This window comes from Strongylocentrotus purpuratus, unplaced genomic scaffold, assembly GCF_000002235.5.
Source record: "Strongylocentrotus purpuratus isolate Spur 01 unplaced genomic scaffold, Spur_5.0 spur5_scaffold_19, whole genome shotgun sequence".
In the NCBI taxonomy this organism is placed as follows: Eukaryota; Metazoa; Echinodermata; class Echinoidea; order Camarodonta; family Strongylocentrotidae; genus Strongylocentrotus; species Strongylocentrotus purpuratus.
Genome location: NW_022145604.1, coordinates 10,311,323 through 10,331,738, shown reverse-complemented (window position 1 = coordinate 10,331,738; position 20,416 = coordinate 10,311,323). Strand labels below are relative to the sequence as shown.

General features: G+C 37.8%; 4 protein-coding genes across 4 annotated transcripts; 3 read left to right on the top strand and 1 right to left on the bottom strand.

Annotated features, from left to right (window-relative positions):
* Positions 1 to 4,110: 4,110 nt before the first annotated feature.
* On the bottom strand, positions 4,111 to 8,661 carry LOC575496 (D(2) dopamine receptor A-like). Its single transcript, XM_775892.3, has 2 exons — positions 8,360 to 8,661; positions 4,111 to 6,516 (listed from the first exon to the last, which is right to left on the bottom strand). The coding sequence occupies exon 2, from the start codon at positions 6,420 to 6,422 to the stop codon at positions 5,415 to 5,417; it is 1,008 nt and encodes a 335-aa protein (XP_780985.1). The 5' UTR covers positions 6,423 to 6,516; positions 8,360 to 8,661; the 3' UTR covers positions 4,111 to 5,414.
* A 5,615-nt stretch (positions 8,662 to 14,276) lies between these two features.
* Positions 14,277 to 16,840, top strand: LOC115925910 (galanin receptor type 2-like). The gene is made up of 2 exons (XM_030989954.1): positions 14,277 to 14,391; positions 14,659 to 16,840. The coding sequence occupies exon 2, from the start codon at positions 14,752 to 14,754 to the stop codon at positions 15,772 to 15,774; it is 1,023 nt and encodes a 340-aa protein (XP_030845814.1). The 5' UTR covers positions 14,277 to 14,391; positions 14,659 to 14,751; the 3' UTR covers positions 15,775 to 16,840.
* A 1,967-nt stretch (positions 16,841 to 18,807) lies between these two features.
* LOC575633 (trace amine-associated receptor 9-like) lies at positions 18,808 to 19,248 on the top strand. Its single transcript, XM_030990911.1, has one exon. It carries the CDS (start codon positions 18,808 to 18,810, stop codon positions 19,246 to 19,248), a length of 441 nt encoding a protein of 146 aa, XP_030846771.1.
* A 148-nt stretch (positions 19,249 to 19,396) lies between these two features.
* Positions 19,397 to 19,819, top strand: LOC115926230 (galanin receptor type 2-like). The gene has a single exon (XM_030990910.1). It carries the CDS (start codon positions 19,397 to 19,399, stop codon positions 19,817 to 19,819), a length of 423 nt encoding a protein of 140 aa, XP_030846770.1.
* The last annotated feature ends 597 nt before the right edge of the window (positions 19,820 to 20,416 follow it).

The window sequence follows — 20,416 nt, the reverse complement described above, 5'->3', positions numbered from 1 at the left end:
ACATTATTATTATTATTGCTACCTTCCAGAGAAGTAGGAAGGAAACAAAAGAAATTTCATAGTTCCGTTTAGAGTTTGAGAATATTCGTAGGTTTTCCAAGCACAAAGTCCAATATGTGTACACATGCTGTTTAATGAATAGTGAGACGATATCTATTCATGTTTTAATTTCATATATGTGTAATTGTGTATGTATTCAACTTTAATGACAGCAGTGTAACACATTTGCAAATTGCTCGTTTTATTCTCAAATAACTGGTATTTTGTTTAAAGTCTTGTCAGAGCCAAATACATTGCCTTTTCACTAATGAACAAAATTATTTGAATTTTGCAATAAAATGGTTTTGTTATCACATACTGACCAGTGACCATATGATATATTTTAAAGAAAAATGAAACAAAACAATCACAAATAAATCTTCTGTCATCTGTAAATGTGTTACACTGCCCTCCACGCCCTGGCTTAGGAATTGGCATGACTGTCTCTTCTCCTTCTTCTTTCTTTCCTCCCTTCTTTCAAAGTCGCCGTTGCGTTTTAGCTTTTTATCCTGAGATAATTTATTGTCTCAATTATATCCATCCAGGCATTTCTATGCCGGAGCACTTTTCATGTTAATTACAGTGTCCGTGTGTGTAGGGCGTGTACGGTTATATTGTGCGTGTGTGTAGCATGTGTCGTGTGTATTCGTGGTTGTGCGCGCGTGAGCGTGTGTGTTGATGCGTAAAGTAGTCTTAGCTGGAGAGGTGTTCTGGAAATGATCAAGTGCCTGGATGGACGAGCTCAAAACAAGCTTTTTAAATTGAACTGCCTCCTTCAGTAGAATATAATTCTGTTAATGCAACCTATTTCATAAGAGGTGAACAAATCCTACACACAGGTCCTTCTTTGTAAAATTTGACCATGCTGTGTAGAATATTACCATGCAGTATTTTTTTCCTACTTTTTCCTCACTAGTATTTACTTTTTTCTTTTTCATTTTTCTTACAGCGCGTAGAGATGTTAACAAATGTATTATGCGCTTTATAAGAACTGTACTATTATTATTATTATGGTTGTTAAATGTTATGTTAAAGGTACTATGTCCCATTTGCAGGCCAAAAATATGAAAAAGTTAAATTCCAGCTGCATTTGAAAGATAATACTAATTTAGAACTTCCCTAAAAAAGGTGGGGCTTGAAAATGTCTTCAAGTGGGAAAATAACGACTATTAGTTGTCAAATCGACTTTAGGGCTATAGAGCCCCAAAGTAATAGTCTTGATTTTCAGACAATTGTACCGAATGGTCATACGTTTTATGCTGCGCAAAGATTCAATCAGTTTAATCTTGGCCATCACAAGAAGTGGGTTATTGATGTAGACAAATACTCATGTACCCTTTACAACTCTTTTCATGTATGTTATTACCAAAGAAGAAAAAAGCCAGTCAGTCACTCAATAGTGTCTGACAGTGAAGTCTAGCAAGTAAACGGGTTTCCTTGCATAATTTGAATATGAGGACACTGCTAACGTTTAAATTTCACAGATAGGACATACATGACATATTCATAATTCCTGCAAAGTTCTACAGCATTTGAGGTTGGCTGCAAAAGGGACATAGTACCTTTAAAATGTAATTATTTTGTTTTTATGTATATATTCATTTACATGTATGCACCTTCAAATGTCCGAAAACAAATGTTATGTATTTTTAACATGACAATAAATTATCTTGAATATTGAATCTTGAAAAACATAAACAGCGAGAGAAAGAGAGAGAGAAATAGTGAGGGATAGAGAGAGATATAAATAAAGACTTGAGAAGGAAAGAGATGAAAAAGGGAATGACAGAGGAGAGAAACAGAGTGAGATAATATATATGTATAAAGAGTTCAGTTCAGAGTCTGAGAAAATACACACAACCGTAACAAATAATGATCCTTCGTACACGAAGAAATCAATTTTATTTTATTTTATGAGGATAGGATGCGCTTGTTTTGACGCTTACCAGATTGAGAGAGAGGGGGAGGGGAGGAGCCGAAAAGAATACGAAGAGAGAGAGAGAGAGAGAGAGAGAGAGAGAAAGAGAGGGACATAGAGAGAGAGAGAGAGAGAGAGAGAGAGAAAGAGAGAAGAAACGCAGAGAAAAGTCAGAATGACGTAGGCGAAGGGTTAATAGATAGTTTAGTAACCTTGGAAAATCAGAAACCCAAAGCAAAGCATGAATACAGATAAAAAGAATTTTAAAATCACTTTTTCACATTCACTGCGCAGGACATTTAGCCTAAGTGCGAAACCTCTGAATTGTTTAGATTGTCGAAACGATAATGGTGGATACGAATGAAGGACAACGCCCCTTTATACACACAAGAAATCACACTTAACACACAGGACTGCAAAATAATTGAAATATATGATTCGATCTGGATAATTGAAAGTACTGACATTATTCATAATAGAGGTCCGAATATGTTATAACGAATGATAAAGTCGAAAGCGCAGGGTAATACTAGCCTTTCAGTTGGAGAAAAGGCCACTTGATTTAAAATAATTTAAAAAAAGTTCAATATTCAAAGGTAGACGATACTTTTATAACCGATCGTTCAGCAGTCTGAAAGGCGCGGTTTCAGTTTGTTATTGAATTAGTATCTTTTTACTTACACAACAGATAACATTGTTTTCAGAAGGTGGACCTAAATTAAAGAAGAAAAAAACATACCCCATCTCAATGTCCGAATATAAAGCACTAACGAACAAAATAGCCAGTTTGATAATCATGTCGAGTTTAATTTCATTTTCATATTTACATCACCATGTACACATCAAAAAAGGACACAAAGGGAATTATGGGTAAACATAATACTAATGTATGATATATGTACATGGACATGTGCATGAGGGGGAATTAAAGAACCATTGTGGAAACCCAAATTCACAGACACCATTTCATCCATCTAGAAAGGACAATGTGCCCGTCATAGCATGGGAATAAAGAGTAAAATAGGGTTGATATGAGTAGATACTTTCACGCGGTTGTCGTGGTTTTCACATGTCATTGTCGAATATCTAAAAATGTAGAGGAGTCGTAGTCGTCCGGTTTTAACACTTGGCAATTCCACTGCCTAGACCTTTTCGTGTCCGTCGCGCGCCCAATCAGCTGAGAAAATAACACACCCTCAACGCTAAGCCGGAGACAGCCCTTGCCTTTCATTCTCTCCGTTTTTTCGACGGGTGTATTTTCGGTGGTCGCGTGATTTGGGCGGGATGCATGTAAGGGGGCATGACATAAATGATTAAGAATTAAAAATATGCAAAAACGGACAAAATCCGGACTATAACACTTGGCTGGAAATGTGAAGATTGTGAGTTCGGGCTCTTGCGCAGCAATAGTGTCTTTTGGCAATACGGTAATCAACATTTGCCACTCTCCACCCAGGTGTTTAATGTGTACCAGAAGGAGAGAATTCCTTGATTGCTTTGAGCATTGGAATTGATAGCCCAGCTAGAGCCGGGATGTTTAATATTGGAGCGTCTTGAGCACCTTGAGTTGGAGATAAGCGCGCTATAAAAGTATCAAATGTTATTATTATCATCAAAAGCCGGAAATTGTCTTGTTTTTGTTTTTATTGTTTTGTTTTTACCTGACTGCTAAGAAAACATGGGTATGTTTGTAAGTAAGCAACAAGTGGATCGAGGGCTTTAAGTCCTCTCTGAGGGGGACTTGGTAATGAGGATAACTGCCTTACCAAAGGACAAAAGCGTATTGACTTGGTTTCGAACCCAGACCTCCCGGTTACGAGACCACTGCTCTACAAATGAAACTAACCGCGCCTCTCCAAGTTAACCCTAGTATCTGCCATATGATGGAGTTCGTTCGTTCGTGTCTTCTTAGATCAAGATTACTGTAATCTTGATCTTCGGAGTAGTTGCTACAACCGGCCGTGTCAGACACGTTGCCCCGGGGTGCGAGATAGGACTCTTGTAGCGTGCCCCCATTTAAAACAAGTATACAGTTACAGTTAACAATACATTTAATTAATAGTATGAAACTATTAAAATTACTCTCATGTTACGGGAAAAATATTGCATATACATATATTATGAATCAATTGATTTGGTCGATCCAATTCGATGGCACAAACACGGCACTACTGGACAGAGATCCTAATAATTACAGAGCTTGGTCTTGTTGCTCTGTTCGCCAGCAGTTTAAGGATATGGAATCCCGCGGCACATTACTCACAAGAGTTCTTATATGATGGAGTGAACATGATATTCTCTCTTGCTATAGCGTTTCCACAATCATATCTTATTTCACTACACTTATATGTTCAAGTGCGATAAACTCAGCTCTGTTGCCCGACTCATTTACAATGGGACCGTGTTACAATAAAATACAACAAATTATGAAATGTAAATACATATATATGTACATATCAAATAACCTTCAAATACATAAAACTAAACAAACTAAATATATTTTAATGATAAATAGCATATACTGATATAATTTCTTATATATCTCTTAAGCACATGGTGATGAAGTTATTGATATCAGGTTAAAGTAATATTTCCAAGAGTATTACCAAAAAAAAATTGATTCAAATAGCATTATTTTATTGAATTTCCCTCATCATTTTCAGTCATGATGTTGCATTATTGTGTTTTTAAAACAAATATCTATGTTCTGTATATACAGTTTTATCATTTTCAAATTGTTATAATCAATATGCAACGCTTTCAGTCATCGTTTATTATGGTTGATATTCATTATGTATATCTTATTCTGAAGTATCATATGATATTCATTGGTTCATGTATTCAAATATGTTATTCAGTGATTGATTTTCAATCAAAATGGCCTGTCGGAGGGTCTACAAACTTGAAGAAGAAGAGAATAAAAGATTCACTCAATGTAATACGGTCTTAAAGCATCAATATATAGACATAGTTTTTAAAAATCCAATGAGTCGGATGATTAGAAAAAAATTATTTTTAAAATTGTTGATCTGATGCAAATGCCATGTTTCTTTTTCGACGGGACATTACCGTCAATTATAACATAAAATGGACTTTGTACAACTTGTGTAATTATCACAGAATGCAAACATTGTAAAATAAAACATTCATAAATTTGTCAAAACGTAAATGTCAGACAAAGTAATATGACCCATATACACACGTCTGCTGACTTGCATTTATAATGATGATATGTAATAATGACCAATCAAAAAATATGCTTTACACTGTTGTACTTAATAACAAAAAGATAAGTGAGTACAAGTCTTAGTTAAACAAAGATTATTTTCCTCACCCCACTTAATTGTTATCGACGCAGTAAAGCATGGGCGGCCATTATGGTCAAAGCGCCCGTCATGATGCGTGATCTGGCGTATATGGCTCTCCATATTTTATTGCGTCATCCGTGAAAGAGTATTTAAACCTCGAATGATTCCGTTGCTTTTGTTGGTGTATAACTCTTTTCAGACGTACCTCCTCCCCCTTCACCAGCAAAGAGTGAATGGATTCCACGACTGCCTCGGATACTCTTTCTCATAAACAGATCCATGAGAGCTCTCCTAAACTTAGGCATCCCGGCGGCGTAAATGAAAGGGTTCACGCAGGAATTCGCGAAGGCAAGGATGACGAAGCATCGGTAGAGAGGACTGAAGAGGTGGGTGAACGGGACGATGCCGAGGTTGAAGACCAAGAACCCAAACTGATCAGGTGTCCAGCAGATAATGAAAGTGATGACGACGATGAGGAGCATTTGAAGAACAAGGCTCTGCGCCTTGCGGAGCGATGATGAACGACGCTGACGAAGAATATAAATGGTCCACACGTGCGCTACCACCATGACAATAACCGGTAGGACATACTCCACAAGGAATAGAGAGACTCCGATAAATCGGTTGAATGCCATAGACGGTGTGGAGAGCACACATTTACCATCTGATATGTAACGAGCATAGAGACTTCGGGTGTTGATGCCAAAGGCTGCAATCCAGATACAGACAATGGCGATAGAGGTACGCTTTGGAGAGAAGAGACGCTGGAACCAGATTGGAAATCGTACAGCCACTAACCTCTCGATCGATATGGTTGTCAGGGTAAAGATGGATGCGCAAACGGATATCCACATCAAGGTGGAAGTGTGGACAATCTTGCAGTAAAACCTAGCTGCATTGGTGTCAGGGTACATCTTCACTTTTGAATGTGGTATGATGAAGATTGATGTTAGGAAATCGGCCACGGCTAAAGCACCGATCAAGATGTCGGTGGCACAGCGTCGACGTCCTGGCCAAAAGATCACGAGCATCACCAGTAAGTTTCCTAGGATACCGACGATGGCTAGCACCAACTGGATACATATCCACCACTCCCATTCAAAAGGTTTCCACACCCATGTATCATTCCTAGAGATGTTCTGCCCGTCACTGTCCATCGTTTTACCCAGTCGTGTCGCCTTTGAGAGTTGTGTTGGAGAACGTCCTGGAGGTGGTTGCTATGAAGTAATTTGAACGAATCTTCAGAATTACCTGTAATGAGTGAAACAACAGTGATAAGACAACTACTCAGGCATGTTATCGTGAGCTTCATTGAAACTTATATCCTCGAACAAAATGATCTGGCACCGCCTGCATAGGTTCATATTTGTTTTTCTTTCAAATATATAAAGATGGGTTGACTATGTAATATAAGTCATGTTATCTGCGCGTGTTTATGTGTTAGCTTCCTGTGATGTGGCAATGACCAGATTGCTTCCGTGATAAAATGTTTGCTTTCACACAATATTTCAAATGTTTATTTTCCATGAACCAGTGAACTAACCATATTGTGGCTTATGTTTCAAGGATGATATTTTTTTTAAACTTCATAAACTGTTAAATCCACATTGCAATTACGTTTAACGAGTCATTGGTATACCAGTATTCAGGCATTGTTATGAGCGTCTGTGTCGTGTTTCGTCGAGAGATAAATCTTCCCTAATGTCTTCCTACAATGTGTCCCCACCCCCTCTTTCTCTTTCTCTCCCTCTTTTCCTTGACTGTGTCTATAATATATGTGTACATGCATGTATATATTATATCTATATACATACCAAATTCAATAATTTAACATCAAAATTCATTTCAAGAACTGGGCATGAAATTCAAAGGTAATCGAAACCCGTAAATTAATACTGCAAAGTTGTAATGCTTTGGTCATTGATTATAATTAGCTAGTATAATTTCTGATCTTGATTTTTACCATAAAATTCATCTCCAGATTACGAGATCCTTTTGTAGAATATATGAAGAGTGTTTTTTTTTTAAAAGGAAATGCATTTTGTCTAGGGCCTATTTTTTGTAATGAAAAACCAATTGAAAGATATTCATTCTATTAGGAAAAATACCTCTAAACGTCACTACGTTCCGCCATAATTAGTGATACTGACTACCTGTATAAATAGTTGTATATTGTTCTCAAATTGTTTATATTAAGTATCAATCACTGTATGTTGTCGCTCACGAAAATAGAGACAAAACAACAATGTTTCACGAGAATGAAAAAATGCCAATAATACCTAACAAGAAGATTAGACTTTTTAAATGGAAAACCTTTCTTTTGAGGATTTTAAGGCGCGTTTATATATGCTGCGGTGAACCTTGGCGGTCAGATATGCTGCGGTAAATCTTGGCGGTCTACCTGAGCATATATGAACATATAATTGATCACTTCGCTTTGGAATTGAAATCAACGCACAAAGTTGTGTAATGCCCTATCCAAATAGTAATTCAAGCTTGGGGTAGATTCCACTATAAACTGGAGTCGATCCAACTCCAAGTTATCTCTAATACGACTCATAAAGTAGTGGATTTTCCACTCCTCTGCGTTATTAAACTCTTCGTGTGTTGACGAGATTATATCCCTCTTCCACGAGTACATATCTCATGACACAGTTATACCAAAAGATTCAAGATTATTTAAATGTTTCCAGAAAGAGTGTAAATTCAATCTATGCAGGTGTTAGATGGGTTGTCATGCAGCTAATAATCAAGACCAGAATATATATACATTTGCAAAGCTTTCGTGTTACACAAAGTAAACTTTTTGTCAACTGATACCTACTTGGTTTGTGAAAAGGATTCAAGATTATTTAAATGTTTCCAGAAAGAGTGTCAGTTCAATCTTTGCAGATGTTAGATGGGTTGTCATGCAGCTAATCAAGACTAGAAATATATACATTTGCAAAGCTTTTGTGTTGCACAAAGTACATTTTCTGTCAACTGATACCTACTGGGTTTGTGCAAATCGGCACTCATGGTAAACTTGCAACTGTGAAAGTTGGCACTTGTGGCAAAGGAAAGATTAAATTAGAAGAGCGACTAAAACACTTACCCTTGTATGGAGAGTGTATACCGTTCAGAGCAGTTACATTCGGAAGCTCCTCTCGTTTTAGATACTGCAACGTGCACTGGCTGGAACTACCTTTATATGCTGGAGTGGGACAAGGAAGTCAGAATCAAAATGTCAGCTTTGCTCTATGATATAAATATTAACAAACCATATTGATCCAAATATGAAATCCCCGAATGATTTTGGATGAGGATATTCCCGGAAAGGTGACTTCAATCCAAGAAGGTCAGTCGACAGATGGTCAATTTATTAGTCAAAACTATCGGCTTTCCCACCGTCATGGGCCGTATGATGGTAATGAAGAATCCTTATCCGGGTAGCGATGGAGGCTCTTTCCTTTATATTAAAGGGTGTTTGGATAGGGGAAGTTACAAGGGGGTCACTTACCATTATACAAAATATCAACCAATTTAAGAATCTACCGACAAGAGTAATAACAAGAGCAACAAAAAATAGTATATATACAATTTAAAGATTTTTGTAGATCTGTACAGTAGGGTTACACAAAAATGTTCATAGGATCTTTAAATCAGTGCATAGAGGATCTTCCAAATTTAATTCACTACAAGCTTGTAGTTGTGAAAGCTTGAAGATTTTGTTATAACCTTTTTTTAAAGCCATCAAGATTACTCTTGCTGCTTGGCAACATGCCTCAAAAATTCAAAATTTACCGGCTGAACATTCGAATGGGAGGGGGTGTCACATCTTCATATATTTTGTAAGGTAACAGTGGCGGACATACGAGGGGGGAGAGAACAGGCAGACAGGTGCCCAAATAAAATGGCAAAAAAATTAGAAAGAAAACGAAAGAAAGAGGAGAAAGAGAATGATTTAAAAGAAAGAGGAAGGGAAAAGGAACGTGAAATGAAGATAATAGAAACCCCAACCACCCTCTCCATCTAAAATGTCAAGAGCCCTCTCAATATCTTTAACCATGCCTCGCTATTTCCTTAGGAGATTAGGATCACTACCAGGAACTTTTCGAATTGACGTTGTACAAGCTGTTCCAGATCAGGTTTCCTTTCCTTTTCTTACGGAAAGATAATACAAATGTATTCATAAAAGATTTATTGCTCTACATTTTATAGCGCTTTCTATCATATTATATATTCTATTCTAGTACACAAAATATTTAAAAAAGGTAATATCCGCTACTGTGTGTTTAGTACACCGAATCGCGTGAAATATCTGGTATGAAATGGCAACAAACATTTGGCAAAATCAGGAAGGAAGTAAGAAGAATCGGGAAGAAAAATGAACGCCGGAAACTCCGTGATTTGACTTAGCCGGATGGATTTTTTTGGTTTATTTTTTTTCCCCTTTTTCTCTATCTTTTTTGTGGTTTTTCTTTCTTTCCTTCTTTTTACCACCAAATGGGAGGAGGCACGGGCCAGGTGTGCCTCCACCTAAATCCGCGCATGTGTTAAAAGCTTGACACCCAAAACAAGTTTCGTAAAACATACTTACCTCAATCTTTGAATAAACACTATTTTTTTCTTTTAAAGTTTAACTTTTTTCTTCTTCACAAGTGTGTGAATGGTTTGTTCGATCAGATTTATATATTTTATATATATATATATATACATAAACATGCGTTAATGTATAAATTGCAGATAGATTTTTAATTTTAATCGGAATTTGCTCAAACTTTCATTGACCTGTTCCTCTCATCTTTCCGCTTCTATTTACACCAACTTTATATCAGGGGACCTCCCCTTTAAGGTCTGAATGTCTTAACGTCCCCAAGACCTTTTACGAACATCTTGAGCACACCATGGCCCGCAGTCTGATGGCCCGTGTTCTCTTAACATTTTAACATTCAAAACCGACGAGTAGTTTATGCTTTTGTTCACTATAATCAGAAGGTAGTCTGCGCTCTAATTTTTCCCTTTGTTAAACTTGATTTTATTCCCAGGGTTGCGTTTTTACTAAATTAGTAAAATGCGGTCCAATAATTTGCTGGGTCTACATTCCCTTCTTTTGACGTGTAGCGTAGCAGAGCACCTATCGAAAAGCAATGCCTCTAGGAAAAGTTCCAAATGAGTTATTAAATTGCTACTTTGAAATGTCCAATTTGATATTTTGAGATTTATTACCATGAACAGTATTATCTATGTAATGTGAGTTTGGAAACAATAACCTCCATGACAGAATCATAGCTTTGTTTGTTTGTTTGTTAATTTGTCCTTTCTTCTGGGTACTTTGTCTATCTTGCTATGAACTTTGTTTTTTTGAATCCATCTTTGTTTGTTTTCGTGGTTGTTAATTTTGGCCCTAATGGGCTGCTCCCGGATGAGGAAAAAAGATCATGAGAGTTCAAAATAACAGAAAATAGACCTCGTATTCGGCCAAGGCCTACTTTTTGAAAATATGGGGAAATAAAAACATGATTTTGAAAACAAAGTATGATATCTTTGCCACAGGCCTACTTGTACTAGGCTGATGTCTTGATAGTCTGCACATACAAAGCCTTGTCAGTCGCTGTGCATAACAGTGTCTGCACAGCGAGACTAGGCTGAGACCATACTGCAAATGAGGCTCTACTTAATAGCTGATTTGATGCAGCCAGAGACTGGCAGAGCTAGACTCTGCTTAATGCTTGATGATTTGTGGTAAAGTGTCAAATCGGAGTATGTGCGTGCAGACTGGTTTCCTTGAGTGGATTTCTTGACCATGACGAGAGTAAGGGCGTTAATACTCTGTTGAAGTAGGCATATGTAATTCAAAGTCACTCTGGTTCAAGTTTTATTTCAATACCCATATCGTTATGAATTAGGCATATATAATTCAAATTGCTCTGGTTCAAGTTTTATGAAGAATCACTATCCGGGTAATGAAGTGAGGTAGTGATGGAGGCTCTATCCAATATGTTCAAGAGTTTTTGGATAGGGAAGGTACAAGAGGCGTCGCTTACCATTATAAACAAAAAGTCAACCAATTTTAGAATTTGCTGACAAGAGTAAACAAAAACATACATACAAAATTGTAAATTTTGTAGATTTGCCTAAAAGGGTAAACAAAAATAATGTTCATAGGATATCTAGATCTGAAGATTGAGGTTCTTCCAAATATAATTCACACCAAGCTGAAAGGGAGAAAGATCCCAAGCGTGAAAGCTTGAAGATGTTTTAATATTTTTTTTAAGTCATCAACATTATTTATGCTGCTTGGCAACAAGCTTCTAAAATTCAAAATTTACCGACTAAACATTCGAATGGGAGGGGTGTCACATCTTCATATATGTTGTAAGGGAACAGTGGGGGAAGAGGGCAGGCAAACAGGTGCCCAAATAAAATGGCCAAAAAATTAGAAAGAAAACGAAAGAAAGAGGAGAAAGAGAATGATTTAAAAGAAAGAGGAAGGGAAAAGGTACGTGAAATGAAGATAATAGGAACCCCAACCACCCTCTCCATCTAAAATTTCAAGAGCCCTAATATTTTTTTTTATTTCCTATCATTTTTTTAATCAATATTATTATTCTTATTTGTATACATATGTATCTATAATACATTTTTATTATACATTATTTCACTATTATTATTATTACCATTATTATTAATATTTTGTTATTATTATTATTATTATTTTAAGTCTTGTTTTTGTTTTTGTTTTTGTTTTTTGTTTTGTTGTTGTTGTTTTTTTTTTTTTGGGGGGGGGTCCTTTGTATAATATGTCAGATCTCTACAGATAATGCCGAATGTATATCAAATATATCAGTTTGCTTTCTTGCCAAATCCAAAGCCATGGCCTCATTCTGTTGTGGAACGCGCCCAAGATATGTAAACGTGTTTATGGTGCTTGACCTGAAGATAATTGGGCGGGGCGAGAAAAACTGGACATGTCAGTTACACCGAATAGTCAGTATTTTGTCGGTTATCGGTCGATCTGAAGTCGGTCTGGAAGTGTGACTGGGATGAATGTGTATGCTATGTGGGAGTTGACCGTAAACAGGTAGTCTCGAGAAGAAAAAAAGTGTATACGGCGATTAAAGGTAAAGATAAAGTTTTGGGAAAATTTGAAAATTGGATGGATAGAAATTCTTTAACATTTTAATATATTTGGATGCCCCTATGTATGTATTATAATTACTCCAAAATTTAGCCCCTAAAAGACTTCTGCTTTCGAGAAATCGAATAATCAAAATTTACCGGTGCTCCTGGTAAATTTCAAATATTTCGCTTAAAGGGATAGTTGAGTTCTGTTTTCAGACTGCAAATGCCTTCAAAATGCATGATTATTGCTGTTATTCTTAATAGCTATGACATTTCTAGTGCCCTTTAACCTAAAATTGCTATGAAGGTAATTTTAGACCCCAAACTGTGTGAAATTTAGCCAATACAATCATACCAATTCGGCTCCACTTTCCCCCAAAACGGTGACCGTTAATTAATTATTGAATTAATTATTTAATTAAAAATAACAATACATGGGCCGGCTGGTTGTGCGTAATATAACCAACACGAAAATGCCAACAAAAAAGCCAACATCGGCATTGGCTGAAATACGACGTTAGAGGCGCTACTTCGTTTTTCAAAGGTTTTTTCAAATTATCTAATATTTGTGGTGGTACACAAGTATTAGAAATCGTTATATTTATAGATATTTCAGCCGTCTCTGAACCGATTTTGATCAAACAAAGATGATTTTATCATTTAAATTGTATTTTCTTTCAAATTTGACACTCAGTTTTTCATTATTTCACAAACAAAAATATTTTGTGTAGTGCCCTCTGCAACAGAAGTCAACTATCCCTTTAAGACCATTCCATGGTAGCTGCGACCATGACAATCTCAGAATATGCAGTTCTGATATATAATTTCCAAACGTGAATAGCAAATCGGTCGATTGTAGTTTTTTAAAAAAATTGTTTTGAAATTTAATTAATATCGGTATTGAGAGGGAGCTATCCAACATAAAGGCCCGAATTCACAAAGGAGGTTTGTCGACAAACCGAATTTTTATGTACGTCATATGACGCGTTTTGACGCGTTTTTTACAAACCTGGTTTGTAAATAACAAAAGGAGGTTTGTCAAAACAAAAGGAGGTTTGTCGACAAACCTCGGTTTGTCGACAAACCTCCTTTGTGAATTCGGGCCAAAGAGTATATTATTTACAATTTCATCAGTTTAGACTCGATGTCAACCGCGACAGCGATCAATGAATATTGTAAAATCGCATAATACTTCCAATATGTTCATTTGAACCAACTTTATTACCCCAAACCAAAACTTTGTAAGAGATATAAAACTTTGAAAGATATACTACTACAAAATTACCTTTGAAATTTCATGGAGGATACCTCTTAAGATGTTGCCATCAAAATCTCATTGCATTTTTTGAGACATCACGTATTAAAGGTGGGTGCCTCCCGATTTAAATTATATGAGGCATTGATTTCATTTAGGCTTGTGTTCATTTGCTAGTCACTTTAAACTTGAGCTGTAAGCGAAGATTCTACGTGTACTCTGATCCGCCATCCGAGAGCGTAAAACATGCTGGTGGTTCAGTTGTAAGAAAGAGAAAAGGAGAGAAAGAGGGAGGGAGAGAGGGAGAGAGAGAGAGGGAGAGAGAGAGAGAGAGAGAGAGGGGGGGAGAGAGAGAGAGAGAGATTGATTTAATTTAGGCTTGTGTTCATTTGATAGTCACTTTAAACTTGAGCTGTAAGAGTAGATTCTACTCTGATCTGCCATCCGAGAGCGTAAAATATGCTGGTGGTTTAATTGTAAGATAGAGAGAAGGGGATATAGAGAGAGACAGAGAGACAGAGACAGAGAGAGAGGAGAGGGAGTGAGAGGGGGAAAGAGGGGGAGGGAGAGAAAGAGGGCGGGGAGAGGGAGAGAGAGAGAGAGAAAGAGAGAGAGAGAAAAAAAAGAGACAGAGAAAGAGACAGACAAACGGAGAACATGAACAGTTTCATTTCACTTACACGTAAACAAACAGCGACGGGAGTTTTGTCGTCCTTTAGCGGTCCAGAATTCACTTTAATAGCTGTCAATTACAACCAGCCTCAAAGGTAAAAAAAACTAAAGCGTTCATTTTTCCATTATTCTATAATTGAATATGCGTTGAAGAAAATACGAAAGCAAGTGTATAACAGAAATTCACTATGTAGAAAATTAAACTAGAAATGTGCACCTTTTGTACCAAGTAGGCGTACTAACTTTAAGCAATTGCAGTAGTAGTATTAGTAGTAGTAGTAGTAGTAGTAGTAGTAGTAGTAGTAGTAGTAGTAGTAGAACAGTGAATGGCTTGAGTATACTGATCATTTTTCCCCTCGCAGTAATTCGGACGGAGTGGGTGATTGCTGAACTTGGTCGAAAGCACTGATCTTCAAGACCGTATCCTCTTCAACCGTGGCTCGACCATTACGACGATGGACAGTGACTGGCAGAACAGAATAGAACAGAACTCAAGGAATGATGCCTGGGTGTGGGCACCTGTTTCGTGGGAGTGGTGGCAGGTTATCCAGTTGGTCCTAGCCATCATCGGTATCCTAGGAAACCTACTGGTGATGCTCGTCATCTTTTGGCCAGGACGTCGACGCTGTGCCACCGACATCTTGATCGGTGCTCTAGCCGCGGCCGATTTCTTGGCATCCATCTTCTTCATACCACATCGTCAAGTCATCCAACTTCCGGATACCATTGCAGGCGAGCTCTACTGTCGGATTATTCAAACATCTGTCTTGGTTAGGATATCCATTAGTGCATCTATCTTCACCCTGACAACCATATCGATCGAGAGGTTGATGGCTGTACGATTTCCAATCTGGTTCCAACGTCTCTTCTCTCCAAAGCGCATTTCAATCGCAGTCATTGTCATCTGGATCGCAGCCTTTATAGTCAACATTCAAAGTCTCTACGCCTACTTCGTAACAGAAGACAGACAGTGCGTACTCTCCTTTCCTTTGGCCTTTCACCGATTCCTTGATGTTTGTTTATTCATTCTTGAGTATTCTCTACCTGTCGTCGTCATGGTGACATCACATGCTTGGACTATCTACATCCTTCGGCAACGTCAAGCTACATCACTCCGCCAGGTTATTAAGGGTCGTGTCCTCCAAACGCTCCTCATCGTTATCATCACTTTCATCATCTGCCACACACCCCTTTGGTTTAGCTTACTCGTCTTCAACTTTGGCGATTTCCAGTTCACCCATTTCTTCAATCTTCTCTCCCAATGTTTTGTCATCCTTCGCTTTGCGAATTTCTGTGTGAACCCTTTCATCTACGCCGCCAGGATGCCTAAGTTTAGGAAAGCTCTCAAGGATCTGTTTATGAGAAACAGCATCCGAGGAAGTCGTGGAATCCATTCACTCTTTGCTGGTGACGGAGAAGGAGGTACGTCCGATACGAGGGATACACGAGCCAACGCAACGGAAACATTCGAGGCGTAAAGACTCTTCCACAGGTGACGCAATCGAATATGGAGAGCCATCTAAGCCAGACCGCGCATCATGACGGGTGCTATGGATGGCCGTCCATTGTAAACTGCGTCAATTACAAATGGGGTGACAGAATATCTCTGTTTAACAAAGGCCTTTACTCACCATCTCTTCTTCATAAAATACAAAAGTGTAAAGCATACTATTTTATTGGTTAATTTACCTATTTATGTTAATCAAAATCATTATAAATGAAGTCGGCAGACTTGTGTTTGGGGAAACATTATCTTGTCTGGCTTTTATGTTTTTCAAATTTATCAACGTTATGTTTGACAATTTGTGCATTCTTTGGTAATTACACAACTCAATTTTATGAACAAGTTCCGTGTCATGTTAGAATAAAGCGTAACGTTCCCTGAAGAAAAAAAAACATTTCATTTGTATTAGAATTGAAATGTTACGTATAATCTATATCAATTACCATTGTATATATTAACTATGTTTATTTCACTGCTTTAAGACACTAAATTAAGTGAATTTTTCATTGTAACACTCTTGGAAATATTATTTCAACATGATATCGAGAACGTAATAATCATGATAAAAAACATTTAATTTCCAAATATTCACAAACATTATAAGGGTCTTAACGATTTGAATTGTTTATTTATATGAAGACATTTTAGATGACCAGTTCATGAACAAAACGATCGAACACTTATATCACCTGCGCAAACCCACTTGCACACTCTTAAAAAAAAGAATCTTTCTTTATTTTCTTTCCAATTTTTATTAAGATACTTTCTGAACTAAAATCTTTATATGTGACACTCTATTTTCCTACATACTCCTATAACAGCGTCATGTACACCCCCTCCGCTTCCCGGCGGCTGCTATCGACTCAAGCATTCATGCTCATGAAAGTTGGCCTCTGCATTTATCCTGATTCCTTGACTGACTTCTTAGTTTCAAGTTTTTAATTATATATGCAATAATGCATCGTTATGTGCATGTATTTCAGTTGTCACTTTTTATGTGAATCAATTAGAGTATACACTAATATTGTTATTTGAATGTTTTGTATCTAATTTATCAATTAATGCAGAAACATCTGCTTTAAAAAATGTCTTTATAACATTTATATCAGTATGTGCTGTTTATCATCAAAATATGTAATTTTATTAGTTTTATGTATTTATGTATTTATGTACTCGAACCAAAAATTGTTTTGATATTTGTATTTCATTATGAATTTGAATTATCCCTTTGGTAGTGTCTGAGGGTAGTATGGTAATTCGTAAGGAGGTAGTTGTCTGGGGCTGTTGTCCTATTGATTGTCCTTAGAGGAGACTGGTTGAGGTCAGCTGTCCGTAGGTAGTGTACTGAAGGTGGGCGTCTCCCGATTGAAATTAAATGAGGCATTGATTTCATTTAGGCTTGTGTTCATTTAATAGTCACTTTAAACTTGAGATGTAATAGTAGATTTTAGGTGTACTCTGATCTGCCATCTGAGAGCGTAAAACATGCTGGTGGTTCAGTTGTAAGAGAGAGAGAGAGAGAGAGAGACAGAGGGATAGAGAGAGAGGGGGAAGGAGAGAGAGAAAGAGAGATAAGGAGGGAGGGAGAGAGAGAGGGGAGGGAAGGTGAGAGAGAGAGAGAGAGGGAGGGAGAGAGAGATGGGAGGGAAGGAGATAGTGAGAGAAGGAGAGAGAGAGGGGAGGGAGAGAGAGAGGGAGAGAGAGAAAGAGAGAGAGGGGAGGAGAGAGAGAGAGAAAGAGGAAGAGAGAGAGAGAGAGAGAGAGAAAGGGGGAAGGAGAGAGAGAGAGAGAGGGGAGGGAGAGAGAGAGAGACACACACACGCACACATACACACACACGCACACACACACACACACACACATACAAAGACAGACAGACAGACTGAGAACATGAACAGGAAAGACAGAGACAGAGAGAGTGGGATGATTGAGATATATACGCATATATATCTAGTAGTATTGCCAGTCATATCATCGGTTTGGCTGCATTCGTGACTAATTTTGGTTTCATGATTATTGTCTTTGTCAATTTTGCCTCTTCGGATCCCTCTGTGGATAAAAAAAAAAGACATTCGTAATTTTACAATGGAAATCAAAAACAAATTTGACATATACTGACATCAATGCGTTTCGACGATCTACAATATTAACCTATTGTTTTTGTCTAATGAATGCGTGACGGCGTTTCGATCTCTTACAATGTGCGGTCACAAATCAGTTTGGTTTCGAGCAAAATTGGATTAGTTCAGAGGGGTACCGATTCCCGAGAGCATACCAAATTATACTGTCCAACTGTTCATTATATGGTGAGTTTTAGGTCTACATTTGTCTGCACATAATTGCACACATTTCCCAGGTTACCCGAAAAATGTATCGAAATTTCGATATCGAATATGACGCTGCCAAACTGCGGCGTTTTAAAAAAAAAATTGTGTGATGACGTAGAATGTAATACGCTTCACGTATCACGTTTCTCTTTCTCATATACTTAATGTTGGATAGTTTCTGCGCTCTATAAATGTAATATTATTATTATAACACAGAGCTCAGTGAATGTGTGCCAGTCCATTGTAGCGCACAGTTACAATTCATTTACATGTAAACAAACAACGTCGAGAGTTTTGTCGTCTTTTAGCGGTCCAGAATTCACTTTATTTACTATCAATTACAACCAGTCTTAAAGGTAAAAAAACAAACTAAAGCGTTCATTTTTCCATTATTCTATAATTCCATATGCGTTGAAGAAAATACAACAGAAATTCACTACGTAGAAAATTAAACTAGAATTGTGCACCTTTTGTACCAAGTACTAAGAATTAAGTAGTAGTAGTATTATAGTAGTGTTAGTATAACAGTTAAATGAGTGACTTGAGTATTTGCTGATTATTTTTCCCCTCGCAGCTCGGACGGATCGTGTGATTGCTGAAGTCGAAAGCATTGATCTTCAAGACCGAATCCTCTTCAACCGTGGCTCATCACACGAGTGAGATAACGACCATTTACGACGATGATTGGCGATTGGCAGAACATCTCAAGGAGTGATGCCTGGGTGTGGGCACCTGTTTCGTGGGAGTGGTGGGTGGTCGTCCAGTTGGTCTTAGCCATCATCGGTATCCTAGGAAACTTACTGATGATGCTCGTCATCTTTTGGCCAGGACGTCGACGCTGTGCCACTGACATCTTGATTGGTGCTTTAGCCATGGCCGATTTCTTGACATCCATCTTCTTCATACCACATCGTCAAGTCATCCAACTTTCGGACACCGTTGGAGGCGAGCTCTACTGTCGGATTATCCATACATCTGTCTTGATGTGGATATCCATTTGCGCATCCATCTTCACCCTGACAACCATATCGGTCGAGAGGTTGGTGGTTGTACGATTTCCAATCTGGTTCCATCGTCTCTTCTCTCCAAAGCGCACCTCGATCGCTGTCATTGTCATCTAGATCGCAGCATTTATCATCAAAATCGACAGTCTCTACGCCTACGTTGTGACAGACAGACGGTGCATGCACAGTCTTCTTGCCTAAGGCCTTTCACCGATTCCTTGATGTTTGTTTATTCATTCTTGAGTATTATCTACCTGTCGTCGTCATGGTGACAGCGCACGCTTGGACCATCTACATCCTTCGGCAACGTCAAGCTACATCATTCCGCCAGGTTATTAAGGGTCGTGTCCTCCAAACGCTCCTCATCGTTGTCATCGCTTTCATCATCTGCCACACACCTTTTTGGGTTGACTTTCTCGTCTTCAACTTTGGCGATTTCCAGTTCACCCATTTCTACGATCTTCTCTCCCCATGTTTTCTCATCCTTTGCTTCGCGAATTCCTGCGTGAACCCTTTCATCTACGGCGCCAGGATGCCTAAATTTAGGAAAGCTCTCAAGGATCTGTTTATGAGAAACAGCATCCGGGGAAGTCGTGGAATCCATTCACTCTTTGCTGGTGACGGAGAAGGAGGTACGTCCGATAAGAGGGATACACGAACCAACGCAACGGAAACATTCGAGGCGTAAAGACTATTCTACAGGCGACGCAATCGAATATGGAGAGCCATCTACGCCAGACCGCGCGTCATGACGGGTGATATGGATGGCCGTCCATTGTAAATTGCGTCAATTACAAATGGGTTGAGAAATGTCTGTCTAACAAAGGCTTGTACCCACCGTCTTTTTGTCATGAAATACAAAAGTGTAAAGCATACTATTTTATTGGTCAATTTACCTATATATGATAACCATAAACATTATAAATGCAGTCCGCAGACATGGGTTTTGGGGGAACATTATTTGTCTGGCATTTATGTTTTTCAAATTTATCAACGTTATGTTTTACAATTTGTGCATTCTGTGATAATTACGCAACTCAATGTTATGTACAAGTACTATGTCATGTTAGAACAAAGCGTAATGTTCCCTGAAGGAAAATTTTCATTTGTATTAGAATTGAAATGTTAAGTATAAGTAACTATATCAATTACCATTGTATATATTTACCATGTTTGTATGTTACTGTTTTAAGACACTACTATATTAAGTGGATTTTTTCATTGCAACACTCTTGGAAATATTATTCTAACATGATATCGATAGCGTAATAATCATGAAACAAAT

Coding starts and splice junctions, on each gene's coding strand:
- LOC115925910 (XM_030989954.1), top strand. CDS start 14,752: ATGGACAGTGACTGGCAGAACAGAATAGAACAGAACTCAAGGAATGAT.
- LOC575496 (XM_775892.3), bottom strand. CDS start 6,422: ATGGACAGTGACGGGCAGAACATCTCTAGGAATGATACATGGGTGTGG.
- LOC115926230 (XM_030990910.1), top strand. CDS start 19,397: ATGGTGACAGCGCACGCTTGGACCATCTACATCCTTCGGCAACGTCAA.
- LOC575633 (XM_030990911.1), top strand. CDS start 18,808: ATGATTGGCGATTGGCAGAACATCTCAAGGAGTGATGCCTGGGTGTGG.